The sequence below is a fragment of the Macaca mulatta genome, chromosome 18, assembly GCF_049350105.2.
Source record: "Macaca mulatta isolate MMU2019108-1 chromosome 18, T2T-MMU8v2.0, whole genome shotgun sequence".
Taxonomy (NCBI): domain Eukaryota; kingdom Metazoa; phylum Chordata; class Mammalia; order Primates; family Cercopithecidae; genus Macaca; species Macaca mulatta.
The window spans coordinates 57,155,724-57,171,740 of record NC_133423.1 but is presented as its reverse complement, the minus strand read 5'-3'; the positions used below and the strand labels follow the sequence as shown (position 1 = coordinate 57,171,740).

Here is a 16,017-nt window from a genome sequence, read left to right as displayed (position 1 = left end):
AGATTCCACTATAGCAAGAGTATATGGAGCAGTAGCCCCATACTGAGAGGCAGCAGTCTTTAACTCTTTTATAATAGTAAAATCAAATCCAGTATGATGCCTCCAAGCCTGTCCCTGTTCATCTATGGTTTCTGTGACCGGAAAAACGTCTTTGGGGGAGGAGTCTTCTCTATGTCGGCTAGCAACTAACCCCCCTCTTGGAACATGTTGTCCAGGCGGCTGAAGTGGGCGCAAGGAACCCTCCATAGCATCTGAGTTAGGTATTTTTTCATTTCCTGTTTTTAGCTTTTGGAGCCTAATTATCAATGATTGATGTAACTCTTCAAGTTTAATCTGTTCTTCTAGTTGAGCAATTTTTTGCTTTAATTCTTCTTTGGGATCTATTGCTGCCATAACAATGGGTGCAGAAGCCTCATTATGTGTCTTATTATATGGGGGTGGGTATGAAGAACAGGGAGGCAAATCAGGGTTGTGATATTTAGCCGCCTCTTCCTCTAAATCATCCCAATTTATATCCGATTGATTAGGCTTATTAATTTCCTCCTCCTTTTGAAGCATCTGTAAAATTGGGTATTTTTTTGGTTTGTTTTCGTGTGGTATTTCTTTACCTATTACAGAAGGAGACTTAATTTCCTCATGATCACTTTCGAGGGAAATGAGATCTTCCTCCGTATCTTGCGGAGGCTTTGTGAGGTTAGAGCGGGAGCTAACCTTTAAAATAGGCTCTGTCTGAGCGACCGCAGCCATGACTTGCGGATTGGCCTCCTTCTTATCTATTAAATCTCTAATGAGGTTCCAATAAGAGAAGGCGGTTACAGGAATTTTTTCTGACCCAAAAATATTATAATAGTCCTGCAAACAATCCCCTACTCTACGCCATCTTTTAATATCAATAGTTCCTTCCTGTGGGAACCAAGGGCAAGTGTCTTTTACAAAATCAAAAAATTTAAACAAATCATTACCTTTAACCTTTACTCCTCGTATCTTTAAAGCCTCTTTTAATTGTCCTACATATATTTGATGTTGGCTTAATTCTTGTCCCATTTCGGACGCGTCACTTACCTTCGATTCTGACGCGGCAGGTTCCCGCGGTGATCGGAAAAGTTTGACTCCTTTTGTCTTCGTTAGCGGTCGACCGTCCTTTGGCGTCCTCTTCCTCACGGAGTCCCTCGTTTCCAGGTCCCTGTTCGGGCGCCACGTATCCCGGCCCGCGGGATAGTCCGAGTAGGCCCTGGAGGAGGGGGTGGGAATTTGGGGAACAAGAGACACGAGAAATGGAGACAAGACAGTGCTCTGATCAAGTCTCGTTTAATGGCGGTAATGCACTGCCTTATATACAGTTGGAAGGGAAGGGGTTGGGCTAAGGCGGAAATGATCTCATTGCCGAGGGCGTGGCCAGGTTAGTTTCGGTTTCTCCGGTCGGACATCATGTTGCGCTTGCGCTATTAAGTAACAATTTTCCCGGGCGCGGGAAAAGTGAGTGAAGAAGAAGCAGGAAGAGCGCCATCTTTAATGAGGTATTAGTACAGGGGAAAAAAGGCAAAGATAGGGAGAAGGTGTGGGGTGGAAATGAATATAGCTCAGGCGTTTAATCCTCAATTATTATTCGCTATGGCTGGGGCGTGCAGCTCCGGACAACCATCACCTCACTTGAAACCAAAAGTAAAATATGCCTTATATACTGATTCAGAATCTTTTTTCCATTTGTGCTCTCTGATTCTGTCTAATTCCTTATCCTGACCTCAGATGCTTTAAGGAGAAATATGATTGGGATAGCACTGAAGTCTTCCTGTCTCTAAGGGACACTGGAAGCCATAACCTACCCATTCAAATATTGTGGGAAGCTTCAGGAAGAGGAAGGAATGAAACTTAGTCTCTATTAAATACAGGACCCCAAGTTGCCATTCTAGTCAGTCCACTGTGGGGAGGAAGCACCTGAATTCACCTAATGGGATTTGGGCAGGGTTCAGCAGAAGGGAGGCTAACATGGTTTGTCAGTGGGGCTCTTTAGGCCAATTCAGTATACTGTTGTTACTGCTTCTACATCTGAATGTTTAGTAGGTATTCTGTATTTCAGTATCACTTAAGTGCCAGAGGGGATCCTCCCTATTGGGAAGAACTGAATATAGAGAAGTGCCACAAGTCCTTTGGGACCCCTCACAAACCTAATGACTCCTTTGAGGTAGTCTTTATTTATGACTAATGATTCTGCTAATTGGAGCCTTTGGCAAGACGGAAGAAGCCTCCACTTGGAAGTACCCCTTTAGGTTTTAGACTTTCACCCAATTGGACGTGTTTTCAGCTCTCCAGACCATTTGTAGTCTGACAGATATGACTTTTGTAATAAACACCACTCAACAATGGGCTGATAGTCAAGAAATTCAGTGGGAACCGGTACTGTGGCATAAGCCTGTAATACTAGCTACTTAGAGGGCTAAGGTAGGATTGTTTGAGCTCAGGAGTTTAAGATCATTCTGGGCGACCTAATGAGACTGCATCTCAAAAAGAAATTCAGTGAAGCTTTCATGTGCCCTACAATCATAGGTATCTGGTATTGTTGAGTATAGGAATGGCTCCTCAGAAGTCAACTCAGAAAAGATATAGACTCTACCTTCCTAACCTTTTTCTGGTTCACACTCCTTAGTAAGGAAGTTTGTTCACTGAATGTGGCTGTTGCCAGAAAGGGCTTATGTCTTCTTGGTCACTTCCTTAGAAATAACCAGGACAAAAGAGGTAGAAATTTATTATAGAACTGATTTTGAAAATTTAAGATTCTGTTCTGACCATTCCTGGGCATGATGTTTCTTTCTTTCTCCTAATGGCAGTTGCTGGCCAGCCTGGTTGGTGGTAGATATACCTTCCTGGTTACAGCCTAGCCAAAATGGAGCTTATGGGGTTCAAATTTAATTCTGGTCCAGCTATCTGGATTCTTTTGTTGGATAGCATGTCCTAAATCATAAAGATAATGATCACTCAGTTGAGTGCAGTGCTTGTGAAGTACACTTACAGTGGCTCATATAGACCATAACACAATACATTTTCTTGCAACCAATTTTCAGAGTGATTTATATTATCACTTTGTGGTCTGTGTTTACTACTACAAATTGTCGTATACAAATATAGATCTCTTTTTTTCCCATAATTCAACAGTTTTATTTACTTTGGTATGTGAAAGGAAAATAAATCTCCAGACCCCAAAATCACTAAGCTAAAAGGAAAAGTCAAGCTGGGAACTCCTTAGGACAAACCTGCCTCCCATTCTATTTAAAGTCATACCTCTGCTCAATGAGAGAAATGCATATCTGATTGCTTCGTTTGGAAAGGCTAATCAGAATCTCAAAAGAATGCAGCCCTTTATCTCTTATCTACCTATGATCTGGAAGCCCCTCTCCCTGCTTCGGTTGTCCCACCTTTCAGATCGAACCAGTGTACATCTTAACATATATTGATTGATGTCTCATGTGTCCCTAAAATGTGCCCTGACCACCTTGGGCATATGTCATCAGGACCTCCTGAGGCTGTGTCATGGGCGTGTCCTTAACCTTGGCAAAATAAAATTCTAAATTTACTGAGACCCATCTCAGATATTTGTGGTTCACAGGTATATTCATTTTTAAAAATAGCTAATGCATGCAAGTGATGAAAGAGTCAAACATTATCAAAGTGTTTGCAATAAAAAGTTTCTCAGAATTCCTCATACTCCTCACCATGTGACTCCCAGTTTTCTTCAGGTGTAACCATTATTATTTTCCTGGGTATTCTTCCTAAAGACATTCCTATGGCAGAACTAGGATGGCCTTCCATTTGAGTGAAAATAAAAACCATAATTTTCATACTAAGATGGAAGGTATGCAGCATTATCCCATTTGGAATCCTATTGATGTTTTCACATAATAAATTCAAACAGTTGTATGAAAACTCAATATTTAAGTGATTGCTGTACTTAAGGACTGGGATCATCCTCGTTTGTGGCTTTATTATATAAGGTATTGAGAACATAGTACATGTTCCACTGGTGTATTAACAATCAATTGTGTACCATTTCTAAAAATTGATAAAGAAGATACAAACAAAGTAATTGAAGCATTTTCTTTTCCTTGTTTTTCTTTTTCTCTTTTTTGTTAATACCATACTTTTAGCCCAAATCGCTGGGTAGTACTAGATAAAGCCCAACCAACTTTTTTATCTTTTTTGAGATTCACCCTGCTTGCCTTATATATGTTAATAAAATACTTATGTATTCATTCTAGGATTTAGTCACAATTTACTAATCACTAATTAGGCTTCAGAATTCCTAGATCTCCTGTGACAAACATACAGAGCATATCTGGTACATCACTTCTATAAATGATTAATGTGATCCCTTATTGAATCTTTCTAGGTTTCCTCAGAGGGCAATGTTCATTTTTTGGAATACTCACACTGTGATCACATTTTATGGGCAAATACTAATCTGTGTCACCTGAAACTTTCTTACAATATACAGAACGCATTCCATTTGGATTTTGTTTATTGTTCCAGATGGTGAGAACAAGACCAAGATTGGAAAGCCAGCTTCAGAGGAGGGAATTACAGCAAAAACTGAACCATTGACAGAAGAGTCTAGCAGTCTCAGAGAGAATGTTCTCCAGGATTCTGAAGGCAGAGAATTCTGTGAATTTGGGGATAAATTAAATGAAAAAGATCAGAACGTCTTTAAAAGGAGACCTCATAACTGGGACAAATATGGGCAAAGCTTTGTTTGGAGTACAAGCCTTTTTAGGCATCGAAGAACCCGTTGTGAGAAACCTTATGAATGTGATAAGTGTGAAAAGGCCTTTAGTGTGAGCTCAGCCCTGGTTCTGCATCAAAGAATTCATACTGGGGAGAAACCCTATTCTTGTAATTGGTGTATTAAAAGTTTCAGTCGGAGCTCAGACCTTATTAAACACCAAAGAGTCCACACTGGTGAAAAACCTTATAAATGTGATGAGTGTGGGAAAGCCTTCAGTCAGAGCTCAGATCTTATTATACATCAGAGAATCCATACAGGAGAAAAACCCTATCAGTGCAGTCACTGTAGTAAAAGTTTTAGCCAGCGCTCAGATCTGGTTAAACATCAGAGAATCCATACTGGAGAGAAGCCTTATACTTGTAACCAGTGTAACAAACATTTTAGTCAGAGTTCTGATGTGATAAAACATCAAAGAATTCACACTGGGGAAAAACCATATAAATGTGATGTGTGTGGGAAAGCCTTCAGTCAGAGCTCAGATCTTATTCTGCATCAGAGAATCCACACTGGGGAGAAACCATATCCATGTAATCAGTGTAGCAAAAGTTTCAGTCAGAATTCAGACCTTATTAAACATCGAAGGATCCACACTGGAGAGAAACCCTATAAATGTAATGAATGTGGGAAAGCTTTTAATCAGAGCTCAGTCCTTATTTTACATCAGAGGATTCATACTGGAGAGAAACCCTATCCTTGTGATCAATGTAGCAAAACCTTCAGTAGGCTTTCAGATCTTATTAATCATCAACGAATTCACACTGGAGAGAAGCCTTACCCATGTAATCAGTGCAATAAAATGTTTAGTCGAAGATCGGATCTTGTTAAACATCACAGAATTCATACAGGTGAGAAACCCTATGAATGTGATGAATGTGGGAAAACCTTTAGTCAGAGCTCCAACCTTATTCTTCATCAGAGAATCCACACTGGAGAGAAACCTTATCCATGTAGTGATTGTACTAAAAGCTTTAGTCGCCGTTCAGATCTTGTTAAGCATCAAAGAATACACACTGGAGAGAAACCATATGCATGTAATCAGTGTGATAAAACTTTTAGTCAAAGCTCAGACCTCACTAAACATCAGAGAGTACACTCTGGTGAAAAGCCTTATCATTGCAATAGTTGTAAGAAAGCCTTCAGTCAGAGTTCTGACCTTATTCTTCATCAGAGAATTCACACTGGAGAAAAATCATATCCATGCACACAGTGCAGCAAAAGTTTCATTCAGAACTCAGACCTCATTAAACACCAGAGAATCCACACTGGGGAAAAACCATATAAATGCAGTGAGTGCAGGAAGGCTTTCAGTCAGTGCTCAGCTCTTACTGTACACCAGAGAATCCACACTGGGGAGAAACCAAATCCATGTGATGAGTGTGGCAAAAGCTTTAGTCGGCGTTCTGATCTCATTAACCATCAAAAAATACACACTGGTGAAAAGCCGTATAAGTGTGAGGCACGTGGGAAAGCCTTTAGCACATGCACAGATCTTATTGAACACCAGAAAATCCATGCTGGGGAGAAACCTTACCAGTGTGTTCAGTGCAGCAGAAGTTTTAGCCAACTCTCTGAACTTACTATTCATGAGGAAGTCCATTGTGGGGAAGACAGTTAAAATGTGATGAATGTGAGAAAACCTTTAGTATATACTTCAACTCTATTCAGTACCAGAGACACCATACCAGGAAAAAATCTAATGAATGCTGTTCATTATTGATGAGTATGAAAAAGTTTTTTAATCAGTGGTAAGCTCTTATGCTGCATTAAAACCACACTGGAGCCAGGCGTGGTGGCTCACGGCTGTAATCCCAACACTTTGGGAGGCAGAGGTGGAAGCATCACTTGAGCCCAGGAGTTTGAGGCTACAGTGAGCTATGATCCCACCATTGCACTCCAGCCTGGGCAACAGAGCAAGACCCTGTCTATTAAAAAACAACAACAACATCAAACAAACAAACCAAAAACACCAGTACCACACAGGAGATTAATTCAGTTTTTATAATGAAAGTTTAACTCAGAGCTCAGACATTACTAAAATTAAGAAAAATTCTCCAGCCTGGCCAACATGGTGAAAGCCTGTCTCTACCAAAAAATAAAAAATAATTAGCTGAGTATGGTGGCAGGCACCTGTAGTCCCAGCTATTCAGGAGGCTGAGGCATGAGAATCACTGGAACCTGGGGGGTGGGGGTTGCGGTGAGCCGAGATCCGCCACTGCACTGCAGTCTGGGCAACAGAGTGAGACTCTGTCTCAAGAAAAAAAAAAGAAAAAGAAAAAGTAAAACTCTGAGGAAGAGTCCTGTGAGTTGTGGGAAAACCTTCAATGTGAAAAAATTTTTTACTGAATGTGAGTATACAACAATAGAAACAAATTTCTATCTTTTCTATAATGTTGGAAAAGCTCTAGTCTTATTCAGACATAACCTACAGGAAGAGAGTTGTATTATTGTGAGAGATCTAATGCAGAACTTATCAAGTATTGTAAAAATCAGTGTGGGAGGTATTCAGTCAAAAGTCAGAAGGAAATGTATTATTGTTATAATCTCAAACCTTTAGAGAGCTTAAATTACCAATTGCATATCAGAAATTATTTTAGATAATGTAGGGAAAACTTAAATCCCCTCCATATCTTAATTGGCATTTATAATAATATGACACTTAACCCTGATAGCTAGTCTTACTTTATGCTAATGCTAGATATCTATTTTTAAATTCCACGTGTGTAAACATGCTATACCATTCTGATATTAAACTTACTAAGTACATAATTCCAGTGCCTCCTTTTCTCAGAAGTTTTTTTTTTTGTTTTTAGTTTTGGAGGGTATAGTTTTGGTTTTCCTAGTGCACATTAGTTTGTGCAAGTTCTCGTAATGTTCACAGGAAATATAGATTTATTTTGCTTTGAATAATACAGCCCATAAATTCTATTGGTTTGAAAGTTCTTCACTACCATTTAATAACAGCTGCTAAACCTGTGAAACAGGATCTTTAAAAAATTTTTCATTATGTCAAAATGTAGAGATGTTTCTAGCAGCATTTATCTTCTCATCTATAGATTGAACAAAAAGTAGTAGCTGTGAAATTGTGATTTGTAATAAATATATATCTGGTCTTCATCCCCTAGTACAGAGCTCCTAAAACCCTTGCAATTTCCTGAGTGGTAAGAGTAATTAGGATGACAAGCCCCTTTAACCACACCTGAGTTTATGTTAATGAGATTACTTTTGGAAAGACAGAACCACAGGATGGGGACTAGTTGCCAGGAGAATCAACCATGTGATTAGAGGGTTGGAACTTTCAGATCAACTCCACCCTACCTTGACCTCTAGGAGGAGAGAGGCTGGAGATGGAATTCAGTCACCAGTGGCCAGTGATTTAATCATTCATGCCTACGTGATGTGGCCTTCATAAAAACCTAAAGGACAGGATTCAGAGAGCTTCCAGTTGAACTTGTTGAGGTACTAGGAGGGTGTTGTACCTAGGGAGGGCATGGAAGCTCAGTGTTCCTCCCACACACCTTGCCTTATGCATCTCTTTCATCTGGCTGACCCTTAGTTGTATTCTTTTACAAGAATCTAGTAAACAAACTTTTCCTACATTCTATGATCCATTCTAGCTAATGCTGAAACTCAAAGAGGGGATTGTAGTAACCTTGGATTTATAACCAGTTGGTCAGAAGCATCAGTGAAAACATGGACATGAGATTGGTGTCTGAAGCGCAGATTAGTGTCCGAAACTGACACAACTGGTTTCACTTGTAGAACTGAGCCCTTAACCTGAAGCATCTATGCTGATCTGATTCCAGGTAGATAGCATCAAAATTTAATTACAGGGCACTTAGTGGGTGTCCACGGAAAATTGGAGAATTGCTTGATATGGGAAAACCTCATATACATCTGGTGTCAGAAATACTGTGAGTATAGAGAAGACAATAAGTTTTTCCTATACAGTAGCTAAAGTACCTACATGATTAATTTGTATAGTCTATTCTGTGTAAAAATAAAAAGACTTTCTGATATTTTTTTCAAGTGGCAACATTCATCAGACTTTTTTGATTTCTGACATACATCCTGAAAACAGGCAACACACATGCAAAGTTTTCCACTGAAAAATAGAAATAGTTTGAAAAAATAAAAAATTCAAATTGTCTTTCTGGTATTAACAATTTGATAAGTTCTGCTACTAAATAATAGTACTACAAAGTTGTTTACTCTGTCCTCCATAATTGTCCAATTAACATTTTAATTTAGCATTGTTATATTACTTCCTTAGTGTGATGCTAAGGCAAGACCTTTTGGGAGGTTTTGTAGTACATAAAAAGAATATACTGTCTCTTCCAATGAAGTGTATATTGTATAGTGATAGAGACTAATATGTACAGAAAACACATGGCTCAATGTAATCATAAAAGTAGGACATGCTTGTAAGAACTCAGAGGAGTCAGGGTTCAATTCTGATTAGAAGGAAAAGGGAGAGCTTTGTGGAAGTCCTGAAGTCCTTGAGCTTTGAAGTCCTTGAGCTTTGAAGGATGGGAATAGAAGCATAAATGCAGGGAGGGAATAATCACAATGGCACAAAAGGAAGTGCAAGAAATGTGGAGCATGGTGGTTATCTCTTATTTGGTAAATATTCAGTGTCGGGCACTCTACTGGTTCCTATTGAAGAGGGGCAGGGGAAGGGCGCCTGCCCTCAAGAAGGTCACAAACAGTTACGATGCATTATGAAAATGCTTATTGAAACATACATTTCGAAGGGTAAGAATAATGTGGAAATGAAAATCAAGTGGGGAAAAAAAAGGATTGTGATGCTAAACAAGCAGGCACTTTAATGGGCTGTAGCTTATCTCTAAAACAAATGTACCTGGTGGGTTAGACTAGATTTTATGTTTCTGCATTTTATTCTCAAAGTAATGAAAAGCCATTAAGGTCGTTGAATGATCTTTCTGCTTTAAAAGAAGTTTCAGATTAAAAGGGGGAGAGAAACTAACAGGAAATCCATTTTTAAAGTCTGGAAATAAAATCATGAGGTCCAGAAGTAGAGGAGCTAAAAGGCATTGACATGATGATAGGTTGAGAAGTGGGTAAGAGAAAGGTAAATTTTATTATCTGTTCTTTGGAGAATTTAAAAAGCAAAGAAGAAAAAACAGGGTGGTCTCCAAATCTATTTCTGAAGTTTAGCTATCTCTCCTGAGAATACATTTTGAGAGCTTACTACACATTTCTGTATTCAATGTCCTACGGGTAAACTCAAATTCATGAACTTAACACACACACACACACACACACACCCCCATGATTTCTTCCTCCTGAATTGCCTATCTTTATGAATTACACTACTAAACACCTTGTCATCCACATAAAATAACTGGTAATCAACCTACACTCCTGACCTCCAGTTTTCCAAACCTGGTTGCTTACTAGGTCTTAGAAATGAGTGACAAAACTACAAAATTCGAACAACTGTCAAGAATATAGAGTGGAAGGGAAATGCAGAGAATTGGGCCTGACACTTTATGCCAGTTGATTCTTCCAGGCATTTGCTGATTCTTGAACTGACAGGGAAAAGGGCCAAGAAATCTATTCAAACCATGCTGGAAGGTTAAATGAAACTCAGCTGACTCGTGCTAGGGAATAAAAATTAGAGTATAAATTGTGCGAAGTAGGTGGTGTCCTTGTAAACACCCCACATTCTCAATGTAAACACTATATGGCTACACCCCAAGAGAGGATAAAACCTGACCAAGTCTTAAAAAGACTGAATGCAATGTCAAGTAAGGTCAACCTTTTAGTGAAGTAAGTTATCTTCCCCTAATCTAGCTGCCAGCTAGAAAAGACGAAAGGGTGAATCGTGTCTGGAGGATGGCTATCCAGATTCTGCAATTTTTCATGCACAGTATGTTCAATCAAAACTTGCCAAAACCATTAGAGTCAGAAACATCAATATGAACTCATATATACATTTTATGCACACACAGATGGATTATGAAGAAACAATTATAGAACATACATCTATACCTAAGTTAGTATGCATACATACACTACCTAGCTCTTTGAGAGGATCTAGAAGCAATGACACCCCAGCATCAATGAGCATAACCAGACCTTGGTTTCTAAATATCATTCTCCAAATGAAAGGAACCAGGGCTTCTTTGAGAAATGACTGGTTGTAGGGCTAGGGCAGGGAAAACGCAAGATGAGCCTAGAGCATCTTGTACAGAAAGTAGGTAAGAGTTCAAAAACAAAAGGATAGGGGCATGTCAAAGGAGCATAGGAGACAAACTGAAGGAGTTCCCAAGGCCAAATAAGCATACATGCATCCATACTGATAAATAGGTATGGGAGAAGAGACAACTCTTCCTTATGGAAAAATTCCAAATTATATATTTAGATTCTCTCCTCCTCCAGAGGAAGCTGGACCTGTTGACCTACTTCCAAAGGATAGAGTATGGAAAAGGAAAAACTAACGACAGTGGAGAAATCTGACAAAAACTACCTTAAGGCAGGGCTTGTCAACCTTAGCACTATTGACATTTTGGGGCACATAATTTTTTGCTGTGAAGAGCCGTCCTGTGGATTTATTAGACATTTGATAATATCCCTAGCCTCTATCCACTAGATACCAGTGGCAACCCACCCCAAGTTATGACAGTCAGTCAAAAATGTCTCCAGCCACTGCCAAATGTCCCCTGATGGGCTTCTCACCTGCCTAAGATGCACCAGCTAAAGGGTAACATCACCAGTGAGTGATGTTATGTGAATATTATGTACCACGTGGTATGATGTTACAAGAAAGTGACTTCAAATTGTAGTATTCTTTTTAAAAACCTGTAATCCCCAAATCAACTAAAATCAGAAATAAAAGAGGGCATGTTACTGCTATAATTTCAGAAATAAAAAGGATTAGAAGAAACTTCTAGGAATAATTGTATACCACAAATTGAAAAACCTAGATGAAACAGACAAGATCCTAGAAACACACAGCCTACCAATGAATTGTGAAAAAGTAGAAAATCTGAATAGAACTATGGCTAGTAAGATTAAATTAGTGGAATAGGTGGCTTCACTGGTGAATTCTATCAAAGAAGTAACCCCAACTCTTATTAAACTCCTATAAAATATTACAAAGGAAGGAACAATTCCAAATTCATTTTATGAAACCAGCATTAACCTGACACCACGCCAGACAAAGACACTACAAGAAAACTACAGACCAATGTCCCCTATAAATAATCCTCAACAAAATTCTAGAAAACACAATACAACAATGCTTTAAAATAATTATACACCATGTCCAAGTTAGATTTATTTTTGAAATTCAGAATGATTCAACATACAAAAATCAATCAGTGTAATACACCACAGTAACAGAATGAAGGAAAAAAGTATGATTAACTCGACTGATGCAGAAAAAGGTGACAAAATTCAACACTTTTATGATACACTCAACAAACAAGGAATATAAGGAAACTACCTCAGTATAATAAAGGCCATATTAAAAAAAAAAAAAAATCCTACAGTGCGCATCATAATGGTAAAAGACTGAAAGCTTTTTCTCTAAGAGAAACAATATGCCTGCTTTCACGACTTCAACATAATACTGGAAGTCCTAGGCAGATCAGTTTGGCAAATAAAAGAAAGAAAAGGCATTCAAATTGGACCGGAGGAAGTAAAATTATCTCTATTTGCAGATCACATAATCTTATACACAGAAAACCCTTAAGATCTCACACACACACACACACACACACACACACGAACTAATAAGTGAATTCAGCCAAGTTGCAGGATACACAATCAACACCCAAAAATCAGTTACATTTCTATATACTGACAATCTACAATCTAAAAAGGAAATGAAAACAATTTCATTTACAATACCATCAAAAAGACTAAAATACTTAGCAATAAACTTAACCAAGTAAGTGAACGACTTGTGCCCTGAAAAACTACAAAACATTGCTGGAAAACGCAAAAGAAGGCACATATAATTGGGAAGATATCCTATGTTCAATACTACCCAAAGAAATCTACAGATTCAATGCAATCCCTATCAAAATTCCAATGACAAGTTTTGCATTAATAGAAAAACTAATTCTAAAACTCGTATAGAACGTAAAGGGATCTCAATTAGCCAAAACAATCTTGAGAAGCAATAAAGTCGGAGGTCTCACACTCCTGATTTCAAAACTTACTATAGCCAGCCATGGTGATGCATACCTATAGTCCAAGCTACTCAGGAAGCTGAGGTAGGAGGACCCCTTGAGCCTGGGAGTTTGAGAACAGCCTGGTCAACAGAGTGAGACCCAGTCTTTGAAAAAAAAAAAAACTTAATACAAAGCCACAGTAATCAAAATAGTGTGGTATTGGCATAAAGACAGACACTTGAGGAAGACAAGAAACTTTTAATCTGAGGAATGTGAACCTCCTTTAAATTATCAGGCCCAAATAGACATTGAAATGTGACAGTAGTCACTTTTTACTTCAGGCTTGAGCTAACTATTTCTAATCTGCCTGCTATAGGGACTCTAGGCTGTCACCACCAAGTAACCATAAACCTAACAATGCCTTATGCTGGAAACCATAGCTCATACCCATTAGTTCAACAATGTATAGCTAATCCCTAATCAGTGTTATTTCTGTAAACCAATGAGAATTCCTCAAACGTTTGTAAATTGCTTTCTGTTTTGATTCATCCCATTTCTTTTTTTCTTTTAAAGACTCGAGACTCTCCTTTGCTCTCTGCAGCGCTTCCCAGTGGTTCCCAAATTCCAGTCCTCAACCTTGGCCAAAATACTCTCTACGTTAATTTTGCCTCATTTTCTTCCTTCAGGTCAATACACATAGACTAATGAAATATAATAGAGAGCCTAGAAATAAACCCTCTCATATATGATGAAATGATTTTTGACAAGGATGTTAAGACCATCCAGTGAGGAAAGGACTATCTTCTCAACAAATAGAATTGGGAAAACTGCATATTCACATGCAAAAGAATGAAGTTGGACCCTTACACTGTACCATATACAAAATATAACAACAACAAAAAAAAGATCAAAGACCTAAACATGGGAGCTAAAAATATAAAGCTCTTACAAGAAGACAGGGGAAACCCTTCATGACATTGGATTTGTCAATGATTTTAATGGATATGACAGTAAAAGCACAGGCAACAACAAAACCCGATTTTAAAGTGGGCAAATTGCTTGAATAGATACTCCTCCAAAGAAGATATATAAATGGTCAATATTCACATGACGAGATGCTCAACATCATTAACCATTAGGAAAATGCAAATCAAAACCATGATGAAGGCCAGGCGCAGTGGCTTACACCTGTAATTCCAGCACTTTGGGAGGCCGAGGCGGGCGGATCACGAGGTCAGGAGATTGAAACCATCTTAACACAGTGAAACCTCGTCTCTACTAAAAATACAAAAAATTAGCCGGGCATGGTGGCACGTGCCTATAGACCCAGCTACTCAGGAGGCTGAGGCAGGAAAATCGCTTGAACCTGGGAGGTGGAGGCTGCAGTGAGTCGAGATTGCGCCACTGCACTCCAGCTTGGGTGACACAGCCAGACTCCGTCTCAAAAATAAAAAAATAAATAAAAAATAAAAAACCATGATGAGATACTGCTTCAGATCCATTAGACTGGGTATTTTCCAAAGAAACAAAACAAAATCAGAACTTGTTAGCAAGTATGTGGAGACATTGGAACCCTTGGGCATTGCTGATGGGAATGTTGGTGGCTCCTGAAAAACTTAAAAATAGAATTGCCGTATGATCCAGCAATTCTGCTTCTTGATATATACCCAAAAGAAGTAAAATCAGGGACTCAAGCAGATATTGTACATCAATGTGCATGACGATTACTACTCGTAATAGCCAAAAATTAAGGAAAAATATCCTATTCTGAAAAACAATTTTAGGAAGAAATGAAGAGGCATGGAAAGAGTAAATCTGAAGGTAAATCTAACTGAATATTGACTGCAAGATAATAATTCCTAAAATCAGGACATTCTCAAGAAAGTAGTAAAAGTACCAATTTGTAATGGATTCTAATAAAAACCAAGGAGGCATGTTATAATCTCTAGGGTAAAACAGGAGTATATCTAGCAACTTAATAGAAGGTAAAACGCATTGATTAAAAGTATTGATTAAAAGAACGCAACAAAAATAGAAAACATAGAACAGGGAAGACAAATAGATAACAAATAGAAACACATTAGATACAAACCCAAATACATCCGTAATTACATGTAAGTGAACTAAACGACAAATATTCTTCACTAGAAACTTTTTTAAAAAGTTAATTATATGCCACTTACCCAGGACACACAGTAACTATAAGGACTCAGGAAATTTAACATTAAGAGTATGGAAAAAGATACAATATTCAAACACTGAAGAGAGCTGTTAAATAGCTTTACTAATATCAGACAGGAAGTAGACCTTAAGGCAAAAATGTTAATAAAGTAGAACATTCTATTGATTAAAGAGTCAATTTGGCAAAAATATAAATATTCTTAAAAGTATATACACCCAATAATGAGACAGAGTAGGGATGGGACTCAGCCTACCCCCACCAATGTATTTTTCCATAACATACTTGCTGACCAGAGGTTAGCAAGTGCTCTGAAAAAAACTAAGATAAGCAGCATCCCACCATAAATCTCATTCAAAGGAGTTAACCCTGTTGCCCTGATGTGCATAAGACCAGAAGAATGATCTTCAACAACATGCTTCATTATAATACTAAAATTCCCACATATCTGCCATTTTGTTTCATTGAGGTGTTGTTGTTTTTAGGAGGGGTGTTGGTTGGTGTTTGTTTTGAGACAGGATGTCACTCAGTCACCCAGGCTAGAGGACAGTGACATGATCACAGCTCTTTGCAGCCTTGACCTTCTGGGCTAGAGTGATCCTTCCACCTCACCCTCCCAAGTAGCTGGGACTACAGGCGCACACAACCATGCCCTGCCTAATTTTTTTATTTTTGTAGAGATGGGGTCTCACCATGTTGCCCAGGCTGGTCTCAAACTCCTGGGCTTAAGTGATCCTTCCATCTCAGCCTCCTAAAGTGCTGGGATTACAGGTGTGAGCCACCCCACTCGGCTTATCTGCCATTTTGATCATGTGACATGTATGTTACCATGATTCCGTACTGTATCTGCCCACTCTGCATTCCATCCTGCACATGTAGTGATGCTCACCTACCTCATGAATTATGCATGTCATCCTCCTTAA

At 38.6% G+C, this 16,017-nt stretch overlaps 1 protein-coding gene across 1 annotated transcript in view; it reads left to right on the top strand.

Moving 5' to 3' along the window:
* Positions 1-7,540, top strand: part of LOC100426567 (uncharacterized) — a 28,523-nt gene extending 20,983 nt beyond the window's left edge. The window contains exon 3 of the mRNA XM_015121837.3: positions 4,522-7,540. Coding sequence (XP_014977323.2) covers positions 4,522-6,389 — 1,868 coding nt within the window. The 3' untranslated portion in view covers positions 6,390-7,540. The remainder of the gene's footprint in view (positions 1-4,521) is intronic.
* Positions 7,541-16,017: the final 8,477 nt, after the last annotated feature.